The 16,005-nt window shown below is 45.6% G+C and overlaps 2 protein-coding genes across 2 annotated transcripts; one reads left to right on the top strand and one right to left on the bottom strand.

Annotated features, from left to right (window-relative positions):
* Window positions 1-280: 280 nt before the first annotated feature.
* Window positions 281-8,344, bottom strand: MANSC1 (MANSC domain containing 1). Its single transcript, XM_054188298.1, has 3 exons — window positions 7,848-8,344; window positions 6,845-6,985; window positions 281-3,086 (listed from the first exon to the last, which is right to left on the bottom strand). Exons 1-3 carry the CDS (start codon window positions 8,065-8,067, stop codon window positions 2,077-2,079), a joined length of 1,371 nt encoding a protein of 456 aa, XP_054044273.1. The 5' UTR covers window positions 8,068-8,344; the 3' UTR covers window positions 281-2,076.
* A 470-nt stretch (window positions 8,345-8,814) lies between these two features.
* LOC128904238 (probable G-protein coupled receptor 19) lies at window positions 8,815-14,553 on the top strand. The gene is made up of 2 exons (XM_054188299.1): window positions 8,815-12,101; window positions 13,180-14,553. The coding sequence occupies exon 2, from the start codon at window positions 13,200-13,202 to the stop codon at window positions 14,442-14,444; it is 1,245 nt and encodes a 414-aa protein (XP_054044274.1). The 5' UTR covers window positions 8,815-12,101; window positions 13,180-13,199; the 3' UTR covers window positions 14,445-14,553.
* The last annotated feature ends 1,452 nt before the right edge of the window (window positions 14,554-16,005 follow it).

Genomic DNA, 16,005 nt, shown 5'->3' on the forward strand with positions numbered 1-16,005 from the left:
AACACAGAAGGCTTCTCACAAAGTTGTAGTTCTTCTGAGAGAAAATTATGGTCAACCTCAGATCTGCACCTGCATTTTTACAGCCCACAACTGGACTTATCATCTTATTAATTCATTTCCCAGAAATATTGTTCACCCCCATCACGTTCCTTGACCAGAAAGCTTTGAAAATAGCCATTTTAAAAAAAAAAAAAGGAAAGAAACTGAGGTTAAACAAAGCGCAGTCAATAGACAAACTGATGAACTCGAAATACTTTTCTGTTGCAATTTTGTTCACTTTTAAGAGGTTATACAGTATGGTTTTTATTTAAGCATTGTCAGACTTAAGCAGCACAGAAGACCAGCTGGTTTTGTATCTGTAAACCAATTTGCGGCCCTCACATAGTAAGAATTCAACTTCTTGACATAAGGAACACTGGCTTTTCTTTGATCTTTGAATAATGGAATTTTCAGAGAATTTTCTGCATAAAGTTATTGTTAGAGTTCTCAGAAAACTTGCCTTGGGGCCATTTTTGCCTGCTTCACACCACAGTAAGCTTGACAGATCTAAGAACCTCTTGGACGTGAGTCACGTTTCATATTTTGTAATAGATTTATTTACTTGTATTCACAAGGCACCCTTCCTTCTGTGTCTTGATGTTTGTTGTTGATTATGCTGCCTGCCACACCAATACTGTGAAATCTAGTCTTTCATTCCAAAACCAGGTTTAGACCTGGGTGTATGTGAAGGGAAATGTGAATAATACGAACTGGAAGTTGCGTAGCGAGCAGCAGATGCTCACACATACTCTCACTCATCTCTTACGGCAGAGTCGGGGAAAAACATGCAGCAGCTATGCTTATTACCAGTGACATGAAGATGACCCTAGAAGTGAAGAGAGTGTGCTCTGAGAGCCAGGAAGAGCTCTGTGTGTTCAGGAGGGACAACAAGTCCGACACCGTTGCAAGGAGCTCTTTCAAGAGCCACCAGCCTGGTGAGGAAAGTAGGAGAACGCCAGAAGCATGAAGATAATGCAGACTTGTTCAATTGCTCCTGCTGACCGTAGGAAACTTCCCTGAGGTTGGCACCCTCCAACAACATCGCCACCATTTTCCTTGAAAACTGTTTTACCTCCCTTTAGATGCTCAGCAAATGGAGACCGCACCTTTCTGTGTGTCTTCTGCCAATAATACAGCTGTTGTCTTCGCTAAAGCCCCCTCGCAAGTTTCTGCCTGCTCTGCGATCAGGTGTCGAGTCTCAACTGTTAGGGATTTAGGTGTATTGGAACAGATTCTCTCTTGTGCGTGTGCCAAGTCACTCGATCATGCTGTTTGTCATGAAAGAGCTTGATTGCAGCTTGCTTTACTTTGATATGATAAAAACTCTTTCTCTCTGATACGTCTGGCAAAAAAACAACGTGCTACAAGGTGGCGAGCTCTTTGGAAAAGGCAAACTCAGATTTGCAGCCTGTGGTTTTAAGGATAGCTTGTGATGAAGAAAATAAGCAGAAGAAAAGAGCATTAAAGGTACATATCCGTAAAATACACGTAGCTTAGGAAAGTTAAGCCAACTATCTTACGTGTACTACAATTTTTACTGTTTGTACCTAAAACCATTTCAACGCAAAACTGTACTACCAAGTACCCCTTTAAGGCTACAGGTAGAGTAAACAGGATTGCCAGACAATCGTGTAACACTATGGCATTTGGGGGCAAATAGCATTGAAAACACTCACGCGCTGCATAGGTAGTCAATTTATTAGGTGTACTTCTATTCCACTAATCTTGTCACAGTACAGATTAAGCTTTTCAAGTGCTTTTTCTCCTTAAATACAAGATCTTCTTAGCTTAACTTGGATTTTAGTGTTTATTTTCCAGATTTAGTAATAAATCAAAAATGACAGATATTACAGTTCAGAGTAGAAAAAGCAGTACTCAGCAGTTCTCTTCCCCACCAAAGCCATCTGCTGCTTTCCCATTAGTGGCAAAAAAAAAAGGAATCCATCCTCTTCTGAGATTTCAATATCTACTGTTCCGTTTCAGAGTTGTCCTCTCAAAGGCGGGAGATGCTCCACACAATCTTATTCCCTGTCCCCATCATACATCAGCATACATTCCATTGATCAAATAATCCAGCCTGGTATAATGCCTCTTCTGAAGAGATTCGTGTATTTTCTTGCCTGTCAGTGTGATAACTAGCAACAAGAATATCACCCCAAAAAGCAAAGCCGCTACAAGGCTGCTTTTTTCTCCCAGCTGAACGACACCTTTCCCTCCCAGAAAACTCTCTGGCAGGTAGCTTTCTGAATCAGATGGGTCATAACCCTGAGGGTTGTTTTGGAAAGACATCGGGGAATCACTAGCAGGCAGAGTGAAACCCGAAAAAGAGAGGAGGGTGACATGGCGGGTATCGTTGGAAGAGACAACTGTTGGCCCAGGATGGGTGGCTGGAGTTCTTAGCCCTGACGGGGTGGAAGCAGATCTGGAATTTGTGGTTACCTGCTCGGTTGCAGAAACAGAAGCAGAAGTTGCAGGACTGGAAAGAGGAACATGAGCACCAGCGATGCTGGTGGCAGGAACACCAGGTTTAGCTCTAGTGGTCGCAGCAGGCAGAAAGGTAGCTGTGGTGGTGGTGGTAGTGGTGGTGACAATAGTAGGTTTAGCACCAGCAAGATGCAGAGAGGTTGTTTGAGATTCTGGTCGGGTGGTACTTGTAGGCAGAGGAGTCAGAGTAGTACTGCTGGGTTCAGGAGCGCTAGACTGAGTGGTGGGGAAGGAAGCAGAGGGGTTTCTAATTCGAACAGCAGAAGTCGTATTTGGCGGCAGGTTGATTACTTTCTGGCTTGGGATGGGGTCTAAGCTCTCAGGATGTTTTGCCTTCTGAGATTCACGAAAAACTGTATGCAATTCAATGTTGTCTAAATGCTCGACCACGTGGTTAAGGAGTTCAGATGCCTGATGAAAGACAGATTGTTGCAAAGCAGCGGTACGATTCTGACGGCTAGTCTGACTGGGAGAAAGAAAGGCTCCAGCATCCGAAGACATGGAATAGCCATTTGAAGAAAAGTCCTCACTTTTGAAGGATGTATCCTCTGGGGCATGGGTGTCTGGAAACAGAAATGAAATACCAATATTTAATTATTAAATCTATTTTTGACTACCACAGGCTTGCTCTATTTGTATTTCTGAATAAGAGAGATATAAGGGGACTCCAGAAAGTAATGACTAATGAAACTGAGGCATCAAGATCTTCCTTTCCTTAAAATATGGTGAGTGACTTTTAAATTCTGTGTCATAAGACCTGTCAGTCTCAAGCTTGGGCACACCAGACCCTGACTGATGCTTCTTACAGAATTCACCTGTGCAGAGTGAGCATCCCAATCTGATTGTTTTGTGCTCGTATCACATGCACGTAAGTGTTTTATTTAGCAGTGCAATGCAGAGTGAGTAGGCCCATTGCCTTTAAACCATTCTCAGCCTCTGTCAATTAAGAAGTAGATATTATCGACGTCACTTTTTGTCAGATGTACACATTTTCACCTAGAAAAGATGATTATATACTCCTATTTTTGTAATATCCAAGCACCCTGTGATTGTTTGATACAATTCAATTCACATACAAAAATTCTCTTATGAAGGTGGCAATAATATCCCATTTTATAGACCATTTTATACGCATGCTGATTTGTAGGAAAGACCTGAGCTCCCTACTGCCATGCTAGAAGACACTACTCCAAGAGCCTCCGAGGTATTTGTAGTGAAGGCCTCCACAAGAAGCAGGCTGCACTCGATCATTTCTGCAGAAGCTGATATGTATTGCTTGCAAACCAGGTGGGTGAATGTTATTTAATAGAATTTGGAAGCAAGGCAACAGCTTTATGTGACAAATTCCATACAATCGATAATCAAAGCAGCTGCCTGATTCTACACAGGTATCATAGAGAGACATTGGGTGAGCAGGAGCTCTGGGAAGACGGGCTGTTATCATTCAGTTTTTATATATACATACACACATATATATATTTGTGTATATATAAATATATATAATCATTATCATTCAGTTGCCGTACAGAACATTTAAAAGGGAACACCCTCTCAAGTACTTCTGACTCTCACTCATCTGTTTTTTTAATAGAAATAAAGAGGTTTGTTAACTGCACTGGAATTGAAATAAATAACAAAAAGCCCATGACACTTTCATTGTCACCTTTTTCTCAAGTAGGAATCTAGAGGCATGGATTTATTTCAGTTTTATTATACATGCAAAGAAGCCTACTTGGCTGCTGTTGTAATATATATTTCCAAGCCTTAAGACTCCACAAAAAAATGAAATGCAAAAAAACCCACCCCAAAACCAACAAACAAAAAAACTGGCAATGCTTTAAACAAGAGAACAGCAAATACTTTGCTTGAGTCACAGACACCAATTTTTATCCTAAACTTACAGTCAGGTACTAGCTTGTTAGCAAAGTAAGATCCTAAGTAGAGATAACGGACTCCAGCCACAAGGTCTGACTTTAGAGAAAAGCCATACTCTGGTTTTAGAAAATGGCTTTAAATAACAAAATGTTCAGTTATTAGAGAATCAGAAACTGTATGGTCAGAGACACCCAAACTCTCAGTTTGCTTCCGCAGCTCTGGACCCATTTCCACACCAGCGAGGAAATGGCCTGTCAACACCGTGGGGTCAGTTCCCAGCTCACTTTTCCCCTATTCCCGATGCACTCCCATGGACGCTTTCTCCCCCCGTGCATTTAAACAACCAGCGCATGTAGCGTGGCAGCTACAAAGCACTTGCAGCATGCTCTGTCATCTTCAGCTGGCTCGCCTGGGCAACAGCTAGGCAAGCAGGGAGCAGTCACACAGCGTTCAAAGGACGGGTGGAGGAAGCACAGGGAGGATACGTGATGGGTCCCGTACAGGAGTTAAGTATCACTGCTACTCTGCAGCACTCAGATTAATTAGCGTAACTGCCTGCCTTAATGAATTTCCAGCATCAAACGTTGATTTTCTAGTATTCTTCGTCTCCATTTTAGACTACAAGGTCCCAAATGCAATTGCCCAAAACTGTCACGTGCGAGGCACAGCTGAGGTAGGATAGATATGCTTGTTGGCAAGAAAGAACAAGGGCACTACGCAAGTCAAACTTCAAGAAGAGATTAAGAAACCAAAGTGGTCCTGCTGATATCTCAAATCCAATAAGTTGCATTAGAAACCAAACTTCAGGTTGTTGCTTTTAAAAAAAAAACCAAACTGAACACCTCCTGAGCCTACTTTGCTAGAACCCACCAGTCTTGCCTGGGTGTCTTAGTGGGGTGGAAAAGGCAAGCACCGCAAAAGTACATGAACAGCAGAAACCAGAAACGTTATTTCTTTTTTAGCAATAGCTCTTTGCAACTGGGACAAGGAAATGTTTTACATCCCAAGCCATAGGTTGTTTCCATTAGTTAGCAGCCAGCAGAATCGTTAAAAAAAGAAAAAACAGAATTCCATTACTAACATAGCAACAGTATTTTAAGATGCTTGATTACCAATAAAATGTCTTTCCCCCTTTTGGTTTGGTTTTCAGTGTCACCACATGCAGATTCTCATACGAAAAAATGAAGCTTGAAATGTTTGTCAGTACCAACACTGCTAAGGTGCTACCTTTGAAAACCTATTGGGAACATAAGGTAAATACGCTAGCATAATTTTTCCATAATTCAATGTTTACAGAAGCTAAAAAATGCAAAATGAAAAAGTGATGGTATATGCAATCAAGTTGTTAACTGAGCATTACACTACATGAAGGATGAAAGCACAAGTACGATTACATTCCTTGTTTCTGTGTTTGAAACCCCTGTATTCTTCTAAGGGAGAAAGAGCTGGAGAAAAGAATAGTTCTCATGATAATTTTACAGGCATGCAGTTAATTTGTTGCGTGTTGCTTTTGCTCAATTCTTGTGTGCCTGTGCTTGCACAAAATTATTGGGTAACATGATGTGAATAATCTTTCTTCATATCCTGCTGTCGCTCCTTGCATAGTTCCTCTTGGAAAAGTTCTCTTTTTCAGCAAAAGTTCAGTCTCTGGAAACACGAAATTTCTGCTCTCTCAAGCAGCCACACCGAAACCACCTTGTGAACTCTTGGCAGGAGGACAGTCTAATTATCAGTTTCTTATCTGAGCCGTTCAAGCAGGCCTGGCGCGAGCCAACGTCAGTCAACAAGTAAGACTTGCTATTAAAAATCCCACAGCACATGACAGATAGCAAGATATTTCTGATGGCATAGCCCACATGCCATAAAGCTTTGAGCTTAGTCCTTTTGCATCTGCACTTCAGGTTCCCTAACTGAAAGCAGAGAATAATGATTACTATTGCCAATTACTCAGCAGCATCACAGTGGTGATCCGAGTCTTACCCAACATTTGCTCGGTGTTTCTCCCGGTGTGTATATGGTATTCATCAGCGTATCATGGATCCTTTGAATATGTAGATGGCTACCAGGGCATCGTATTTCTGTTGTTCTTAGTGATACTCTTCAGCACTACACACAGGAAATTTTCCTTCTTGAATATACCAAGACTGAAGCAGCTTCTTTTTGTTTTAAGCAAGGGAAAATTATGAAGAGTTCTAAATTTAACGTGAAGGAATTCAATAAGGGTTGGAATGTTATTCTAACCAGAAAGATGGGCCCACACAAGAGCTCGCCACACACCTGCCCACCCACCTTCCACAAAGCAAAAGAGCAGCATTTTCAAATTACAGTGCTTGGATTAGAGCATTTTACCGAAAACGCAACCCCAAACATTTTCTGGTCACTACTGAAAACTCACAGGTGCAAAAGTCATCTAGTGTGGGGACTAGTGGCTCTAAATATTATTTACCTTTAGTTATCTTGTAGCTCGCATATCCCGTCGCGGGTTTCATTGGACAAGCCTCTGTGCTAGGGCAGTAAAACAGGTAGCAGTTCGGATGTGTGCTTGTCCTTTGAGTGTCAAAAATCATCAAATTACACTTCTTGTCTCCTGCAAAACACGAGAGATATATATATACACACAAACACGTATTTCAGCAATAAGAACTTTTATACCATCTTGATAATAAGCTCTGATCTGTTAAATTAGTTTTTCCTCCAGTGAGTAAGAGGAAAAGTACTAACGTACAACATTCCAACAGTAAAAACAACCCAGGACTGCAAAAGAATGGCCCAGGGCCAACATACAAAAGGTCACACCTTCCCCTTCCTGCACAAATGAACTTGGGGAAATAATGAGACTAACCCTTCATCCTCCCCTCGTCTGTACCGCACTGCCAAATTCTGATAAATCTGAAAACTTCTTTGATATACTCATCGGGAAGGAGGTTAGTTATCCACTTTTCCCTTCACATCCCAGGAATCTCTTGGCTTCTTGCTGCTTAGGGGGGTCACTTTTACCACTGTCATGTCTACTCGCTGCTGCTGTACCTCCTGCTGCTCCAAGAGCTTGATGCGAATCAGCCCTCTCAGAGAAGGGTAAGCACTCTCATTTTTGGCAGAAATTAAATGTAGCGCAACATGTCGGTTACTTTGTAGCACATCTACGAAATACAGCTCCCGGCTCTTAAAAGTTTGGGGGTCTGAGAGTTTTTATCATTTAAAATTACCACTGTCCCTTTACTACAGCTATTTTCCTGAACACTCTGAGGTCTTGCATTAAGATCTGACACCGCACCTGGCAAAACAGGATAGCAGCTGCAAGCCGTTACTCATCGCAGCGTGAAGGAAAGGGTAAATTAACGTTTGCGGGCTGAATATAGAGAATGCCCTTATCCCAGACAACTTCAGAAGTAATTTCCCAAGCGCTGCTCGTACGCAGTCACAGAAAAGATGGAAGAGGAGCCGGTTACCTGACAGCTTTTCCCCCGAGCAGCAGGCGCGGACACAAGCTTCGGGGTTCGGGGCGTACAGCGGCTCCGCGCCCCGGATGCCTTTGGGCAGAGATAAGTTTATATCGACGATGGTATCGGCCATTCTCTCGGCGGAGCACTCTTGACTCAGGCATGGTCTGGCCACCGCGCAGGCGATCACTAGCCAGCAAACGGGCCACCGGCGGCTAGCGGGCTGCATAGTCCCTCGCCGCTCTCTGGGCGCCCCTTACGACAGACGTACCGGACCCTCCTCGGCCGGCAACCGGATTTCGCGGCCAGCTTCCCAGAAGGGCTGGTAGCCGGGATAGCCGCCGCCGAGACGCCTCCTCTGCTCCCGCGGCGGCGATGCGTTTTTGGGGGCACCTTCGGGCCGACCCCCCCGCCTCCGCCCACCGGGCTGGTCTCCGCTGCGCGTCCGAGGGCGGGAAGGCAGCGGTGGAGAACGGTGGGAGTCCCGGTCCGCCGACACCTCCGGGAGGAGGGGCCGGGGGAGGTGGATCCGAGCCACCCCCCTTTCCCTCCGGCTTGCCCGCCCTCCCTTCGGCCCGCCCGGCGGGGCTGCGGGGGTGGCTCCGCTCCTCCAGCCGCTCGCCGGTCCCGGGGCCGGTCCCGGGCGCAAAGGGAAAACCACCCGGTGAAACTCTTGGGGGGTGGTGGGTCAGGCTGATGTGGTTTGGCTCGGTCTCCTCCGACTGAGATCCGCTTTTGGAGGCGGTCGTGAAAGCGGTTAATCTGCACGTCCTGGTCTAAACGGACATGTGCATCTTCTGGTGTCTGCGTGAGCGTCTCTCATCTCCCTGAGTAATCCTGTTCAAACCGCCGCCAAAGCACAGGGTGTTTGCGGAAGGGGAGTTGTATGGACAAGCCTGTCTACTCCCTCAATGGCCTTAGTGCGATTGATTGCTTAAGTAATGTTTTTTCCTGGGAAATTTTTCATTTCCTCTTTGTAATTGTTTTTTTTTTTATTATTATTATTACTTTTGGGGCAGCGTTTAGGAGTAATAGTGGCCCAGAGAGTAAGGAGTGCAAGGAATAAAAAGACTGTAAGATATATTCCTTCTTTTTCAGGTCTCTCATCCTTACAGAGAAGGGTGAGAGTAGTATGAGTACTTAGAATAATACAGTTATCTGTAAATAAAAGACACTTTCTTTTTAGGGGTGGGCCATTATGTGAAGAGCTACCAAAGGGGCAGGTTATACTACACATTGTAACAGTTAGGGTAGAACAATGAAAATAGGCCATCTGGTCCCATCTCTGGCAGACATCTGCTGTCTGCTTTAAAGAAAGAAACTTAAACAGAGGTGAGATTTCTTGCTTCTCTGAGATCCTTCCCTACAAGGGGCGGCGACGGCGGCAGCAGCAGCAGCAGGGACACATCCTGCTTCATCCTGCCCTGCTGCTGCCTGCCCGACACCATGGACCCACGCCAAGGGATGGGCGGCTGACTTGTTCTTCATGCCCAGCCAGTCCCCGTCTCCTTTGTTAACACAGCTGGGTGGTGTTGGCTTTTATTTGGAGGTATGTGCGGGAAGAGACTGAGCCTATCTTCTCATTTCACATCAGATGGCCAGTTTGGGGCAATTCCTAATGTTTCATTGTGATTCTTGCATTCTTGGTGCTTTTTTTTTTTTTTTCCCCTGAAATTTTCAGCTGCTTTTCTTTCAGAACATGTTTATTTATAGTTTTTTGAAATGCAGAGGGAGACTTTGGTAGCCAGGCTTCCCTCTTTTGGTAAACTGGTAAAACTTTTTTCACTCTTAAAAGAAAAATCTGCAAGAGAATGCAAACATTTAAAGTGTCACCTACTAACCGTATCACACAGTGAATGAACTGTGAGACTGAATACTAAAAGCAAGCACAAATATTACCTGTGCTATGCATTAGGCAGGGTCCCAGCTGCCACCTGCCTTTGCTTACATAGTGGTGGTGGAAGAAGCCAAGCTGAAAGAAGCTCATAAAAAAAAAAAAAAAATAAAAAAAATGGCTAAAGGTCTGGCTGGGGTGGTTGTAACTTGAGGGTGAGGAAAATGGTTCTTCACTGGGACTGTTGGAATAGTGTTAAGGGTTGGGGGTGTCGGGATGCTGGAAGGAGAGCGAATATGGAGCCCTGTGCGGAGACTACTGTGGTGAGACAGGCGTAGATGATTAAGGGAATATGAGGAGGGCTGATGTGATATGTAATATGAGCAAGGCAGTAGAGATACTATGGGATGACACAACTGCCCTTGTCCAGACACCATTGCTTCTTTGCCCCCTTCCCACCTCTTCTTTATAGGGTGGGCACCCAGCCTCACTGGAGAGAGCAGATTCAATTCAGTCAGGCTGCTGAGGTACAGGGAAGCTGTGGTCCACCAAAAGCCATGCAGAAACCACTGCGGCTGGCTAGGAGAGAGCCAGCCTTGCCCAGTGGCTGCTGTGCTTCCCTCCCCACCAAGATGGGAAGGAAGGGATGCTGAGGGAGAGGAAGATGGACAGACCCCATCAGCCCTGTGTCACAGCTAAGTCACTAAAGGTGTTTTTCTACCTCTGTAGAGCATCTCTGCTTGGGAGCTGGTGCCCTACAGGGTGAAACACCTGGGCGCAGATAAGAGGAACTTCAAATACGTTTGTGGGTATTCGCACTTGCATACACTGTATGTACAGTTAACACCCTCTCCTCCAAACTAGTCACTGTAAGCCAGTCTTAGAGAGTCCAAGAGCACGGCAGTCACATTCTGTAATGCTCGGTAGCAGCAATGAGGCAAATGGGACTGTGCCCATGTAATCGGGACTGCACACCGTGTCACCATGCAGGGACAGGTAGGTCAGGGCTATTCCTGTGCTGTGTTACCCCCAGGCACAGCTTCTGCCTTAAGCCCTAGCCAGGCCCTTCAGAGGAACCTGCAGCTACATATTTCATGTACCAATCGGACAGTTTCAAATAATTCCCTTATGTCAAGCATTGAATGTACAGAGTAAGTCATAAAGGAAAAGCAAAACTGATAAGAAACTATACAAAGTATTTGGCAAGGCGCTTAAGTTGCTTGGGTCATGGTAATACAAACATCAGGTTTATATATCCTAATGTAGATATGTACAACCACACACAGTTTCAGGCACATTAATTTAGTTACTGGACGCAGGACACTACAGAGGATTTGTATTATATCCACATTAGAGACAAAATAAGGAATTCACTTACACAACTAACACATTTAAATAGAACTTTATTTTAATAATGTTTTCAATGATAAAATTCTACGTGGTAGACACAGATGATGGTTGATAGGTAAATTAAAACTTTTCAGGGGTGGTGATATACCACAAATTCACACTTTCACAAAAATAAAAGAAAACACTGTAGAGAGGAGCGAGAAATCCATTATGCGGAAGTGGAAAGGACGTGAATTGAAGTTAAATGTGCTGGCCCAATGCAGCTAATATAAAAATTTGTCCCAGAAGCTGTATTTCAGTGCTAGCTCACAAATAGAAAGGACACTCGAGCATCCAGGCAGGTGAAAAACACTGTCTAAAAAGTCAACAGATTATTGATTGAGTTAGCATTGGGGGTGGGGTTGTAGTCAGCAATGAGAGTCCGCGTTGGATGACTGCTCTGTGCTGCTTTAAAGAGGTAAACACTGGGGGCCCCCAAGTTCAACTACTGTCCATCTAATAATAGTGAGTTGTTTAGCAGCTAACAGAGCCATAACCTCCTTTAAACCCAGTTCCAATCTCTTTTTTTGCCTTGCACCCACCAATTTGGTGACGTTCAGTACCTGGCCTCGGAGCTGTGAAGGCTATGTGGTATCAGTGCCCAGGCAAGGCAACGTCTGTACAGGAGATGGAAAGAAGGAGGAAGGGTCTGGAAAGCAAAGAAAGGAAAAGGAAACACGGGGGAACTATAAACGGAGACATGCACATTTAAAAAGAACAGGGGTTGCACTCATCTGGCAACCCCTGCACCCCTGCAAACCCACAGGTCGTCTCAACAGAGGACTCCTGAGCTCAGAACTTTGGCACATCCCAAGGCCAAGACAAGGCAACTGAGTCCTTTCCCAGAGCTGGGCAAGGGCTCCCCGTGACACAGCCGTGGGCAGAGGTTCCGTGTTGTGTGTTGGTGTCAGTTGCTCATGGCAACCCTTCAGTTGCCTCTTGGGTCACCCACAGACCTGCAGGTTGGTGGCGGATGGACTCCGCTCGGCAGGGGGAGCTGTGAAGAGTCAGTCTTGCTGCTTGGGAGATCCCCGACCAAGGTAAGGACATTGACCCTCCCCCCGGGTTTTCTCCAGAGCATAGAGATCCTCAACAGCTGACAGCAGTAGTGTCTAGTGGCAGTTCAACCGCTGCAACCCGAAGTTCCACTGCTGGAAATCAAAAGGCTCCTCCCACACCTCAGCTGCATGAGAACATTTACCTCCTCCCCTAGAGTTTTACTTTTGAATCAAAACTCTGCCGCTGATAAAAAACTCTTCTGCAGGTTTTGGGGGACCCTTCTTCTCAGGGTGACAGCAGGAAAGGCTACCCTTGATGGGGCAGGTAACTAACGAGGCGAGGATGTGCAGGGATAGTGTTGATGTTCAGGAGAGACACTTTAAGTTACACAGTGTCCAACGCTTGATGAAAATCTCCTCACTGTGGAAGGGCTGAGGAGGATTCATGGTGAGGAGCGCCCACCCAGCTTGCTGCCAGTCCTTCCACCGCGCTGAGCTTTCCCTTGCCTTCAAACTCAGACCTCACTTACCTTCCAAAGTTACATCCAGAAACAAAAAGATTCAGGGATATTGGGGATATTAACACCAATGGTACTAATGATTGGATGGGAGCAGGGTTTGGCTGCTAGCATCCTTATCAATGAAGATCGTGGAAAATATTACTTCCCATTCCACCTCTTGGTATAAGAAACAGCTCCTTTGTCTATCTGCTTGATGGATTTATGTCAAGTCAAGGCAGCAGGGACACTGTTGGTGTGGGTTTTTTGCAACTTCCACACACTCCAGAAGTACAGCTCATTTCTGGGATCAGTGGGGCATATTCCACTCACTCAGTTTGCAGGTCAGCAGCACTGGTGAAACTGCACCTCAGTCTCTATCTGTGAAAGGGACATTTGTCTTTCGGAGGACAGGAGTGCCTGTCCTAAAATACTCAGGCCATTCATAAGAATCTGCATGAAACTTCATGGCCTCTGCTCCACCAGATAATCTCACCAGAGATTTCTGACCATTTCTCTGAAACCTACTACTTTAGGTAGTTTAAAATTAGCTTTCACCAGTTAAGGTAGGTTTTTCCCACATACTTGTTAAATACAACATTTTCTCTTCTCTCTTGATGCAGCCTGAGCAGAAGAGTTGGCCATGTTTCCCCACAGCATGGATAACAGCAGCGGTCCTTCTGTTCTCCCTACCTTATTGCTTCCGCAGCAGAACAAGAGCTACCTCAAAACCTCCATCCCTCCTGCTGGCTGCGAGATGGTGGAGTCACCCATAGGACCCAGCGCAAGCAGGAACCACACTGTCTTGCAGTATGAGCTGAGGCCAGGGGAAATTGCAGCAGCCAGCATTGTTTTGGGAGTGTTGTGGCTGGTTTCCGTCTTTGGAAACTCCCTCGTTTGCTTAGTGATCCACAGGAGCAGGAGGACACAATCCACCACCAACTATTTTGTTGTCTCCATGGCTTGTGCAGACCTTCTCATCAGTGTTGCAAGCGTGCCCTTCGTGCTGCTCCAGTTTATCTGGGGCAGGTGGGCGCTGGGGAACATGATGTGCAAGCTGGTAAGGTACGTACAGTACCTCACCCCCGGAGTCCAGATCTACGTGCTCCTCTCGATATGCGTGGATCGATTCTACACTATTGTCTACCCCTTGAGCTTCAAAGTGTCCAGGGAGAAAGCCAAGAAAATGATTCTGGCCTCTTGGCTGTTTGACGCTGTCTTTGCATCACCGGCTTTCTTCTTCTATGGCTCCAACAGCGACGACCACTGCAACTTTTTTCTCCCCAGTTCTTGGGAAGGAGCCGTCTACAGTATCATCCACCTCTTGGTGGTGTTTTTGATCCCCTCCATGCTCATTATCCTCTTCTATCAGAAAGTCATCAAGTACATTTGGAGAATAGGCACCGATGGCATGACTGTCAGGAGGACAATGAACATCGTCCCAAGAACAAAGGTGAAAACCATCAAGATGTTCTTAATGTTAAACTCCGTGTTTCTCCTGTCCTGGCTCCCTTTTTACGTGGTACAACTGTGGCACCCGCAGGAAACAGACTACAGAAAGAGCTCCTTGGTTTTCCTGGCCATCACCTGGATCTCTTTCAGTTCTTCAGCCTCTAAACCAACCCTCTACTCCGTGTACAATGCAAACTTCAGAAGAGGGATGAAAGAAACGTGTTGCATGTCCGCCATGAAATGCTACAGAAGCAATGCATACACCATCACCACCAGTTCCAGGATAGCCAAAAAAAATCACGTTGGGATTGCAGAAATCCCAGCTCCGGCCAAAACTGTCACCAAAGACTCCATCTATGATGCTTTTAACAGAGAAGCAAAGGAAAAAAAGCTTGCCTGGCCTATTCAGTCTAATCCCCCAAATACATTTGTCTAGTTGGCTTCATTGCTTTGAAAAATTACGATGTACCCCCTGAACAAGGAGCTTTCTCTGGGTTTTGAACCAATGTACATATACATGTTTTTAACACAACTTTTAGGGAAGAAAAGAAGATGTTTTATTTTATTAAATGCATTGATTTTGATGTGTCCGGTCCATTTTATTTCAGTTACCTTCTGCTTTGTGGAACTGCTCTCCCTGAATCACCAGCATAACTTCTTTACAAAACAGAACAGCTCTTACACTATCAGTATGTAGGGAAAAAGGGAGAGGAAAAACACTGCTTTTTATAATCCCCATCCATTGGCCACCATGTATAAATCCACCCAAAGCCATCTATACTTCCTTTCGTTATATCCCTGTGAATACTGTTGCACTGGGGTTTTCCCACTCGCTCAGACCCCACGGGTAAGATGTCCATGCGTGGGCAATGCTGGCATAACTCTGAGCCCACTGACATCAGCGGTCAAATTCCCGCTGCCCTGGTAGGGTCAGCCTCAGGCCAGCGCTGAACGCTTTTGCATCTTCAGCATTGCACCTCTCCAGAGGTCTCGTGGTCTGAACTGCCTGGGAAAAGTCCTTCCCTTGGTCTTGCCCTCCCCGCCTCCTCTCGAGTTGCTTCTACACCCGTCCGGGTACACTCACCCAGAAGCCAGGGGTGGGCACGGCCTGGGAGAAGACCTGCTGATCAAAAGGGGTCATGACTGTACCAGGCACCCAGGGAGTCCTCACCTGTTAAATTCAGTGTGTCTCCCGGCCTGAGTCAGTTCTTCTGGGGTACGGTTGTGGCACCTGCAGCAAATAGTGGTTTTTCCCAAACAGGAGCAGGAAAACAAGCTCTGTAGTCACACGCTCGCCTGGTGGCATCCTCCATGGGTGCATGTTTGAATAGGTCCCTAACAGGCATCCCAGAGGATGCAAGCTGGCAGGGAGCTGTGGGTGCAGGTGGAGCCAGGTCCTGCTGCTATTGCTCTGCCAGCGCAGTGAGAAAACAATCCAACGGGACCAGCTGGGGCTTCGCTGCTGGCGGGAAGGGGAACAGCAGCAGACTGATGGATAATGTCAAATGACATTATGGCAAGCACTGGTTAGGCTGTAATCATTTGACATTATGTGACTTTAACCATTCGTGTGTCTATTGCAGATTAGGAACTCAAGTTTGTAAACTGAATTGCGCGACCAGTAGTTTGTTCTTCCCCCCAATAGTTTGTTCTTCCCCCCAAATAACTACATTTATTTCATACTATTTATTTGTTATTTTGGCAGGAACCAAGCAGTCGTTCAGGGAGTTGAAAGAAAGGTGTATTATTATTAGATTGCAAAAGCACACTGTACAGCCTACAGCTGGCAAAAGGTGGTGTTAGATGGGGATTGTCTTCCCATAGCCTTGGTCTCAGTAACAGTGAGGCGCAGTTCATATGAGACAGGAGCACTATTTTTGCGTTAAATTAAATCTCGGTGGCAATTAGCAAAGGCAGCCAAGAGAAACGAAGCTGAGTTCCGTGCAGAGCTTTCAATGATGCTGGCCATCGTGCGTGGGCAGAGAACAGGCTTGTTC

This window comes from Rissa tridactyla, chromosome 1 (genome assembly GCF_028500815.1).
Source record: "Rissa tridactyla isolate bRisTri1 chromosome 1, bRisTri1.patW.cur.20221130, whole genome shotgun sequence".
In the NCBI taxonomy this organism is placed as follows: Eukaryota; Metazoa; Chordata; class Aves; order Charadriiformes; family Laridae; genus Rissa; species Rissa tridactyla.

Bases quoted from the DNA above. Each gene is read 5' to 3' on its own strand.
- MANSC1 (XM_054188298.1), bottom strand. From the start codon at position 8,067: ATGCAGCCCGCTAGCCGCCGGTGGCCCGTTTGCTGGCTAGTGATCGCC. The intron at 6,986-7,847 runs GTAACCGGCTCC...CGTGTTTTGCAG, and splicing joins CTCGGGGGAAAAGCTGTCAG to GAGACAAGAAGTGTAATTTG. The intron at 3,087-6,844 runs GTAAATAATATT...TTCTGTTTCCAG, and splicing joins GAGCTACAAGATAACTAAAG to ACACCCATGCCCCAGAGGAT.
- LOC128904238 (XM_054188299.1), top strand. From the start codon at position 13,200: ATGTTTCCCCACAGCATGGATAACAGCAGCGGTCCTTCTGTTCTCCCT.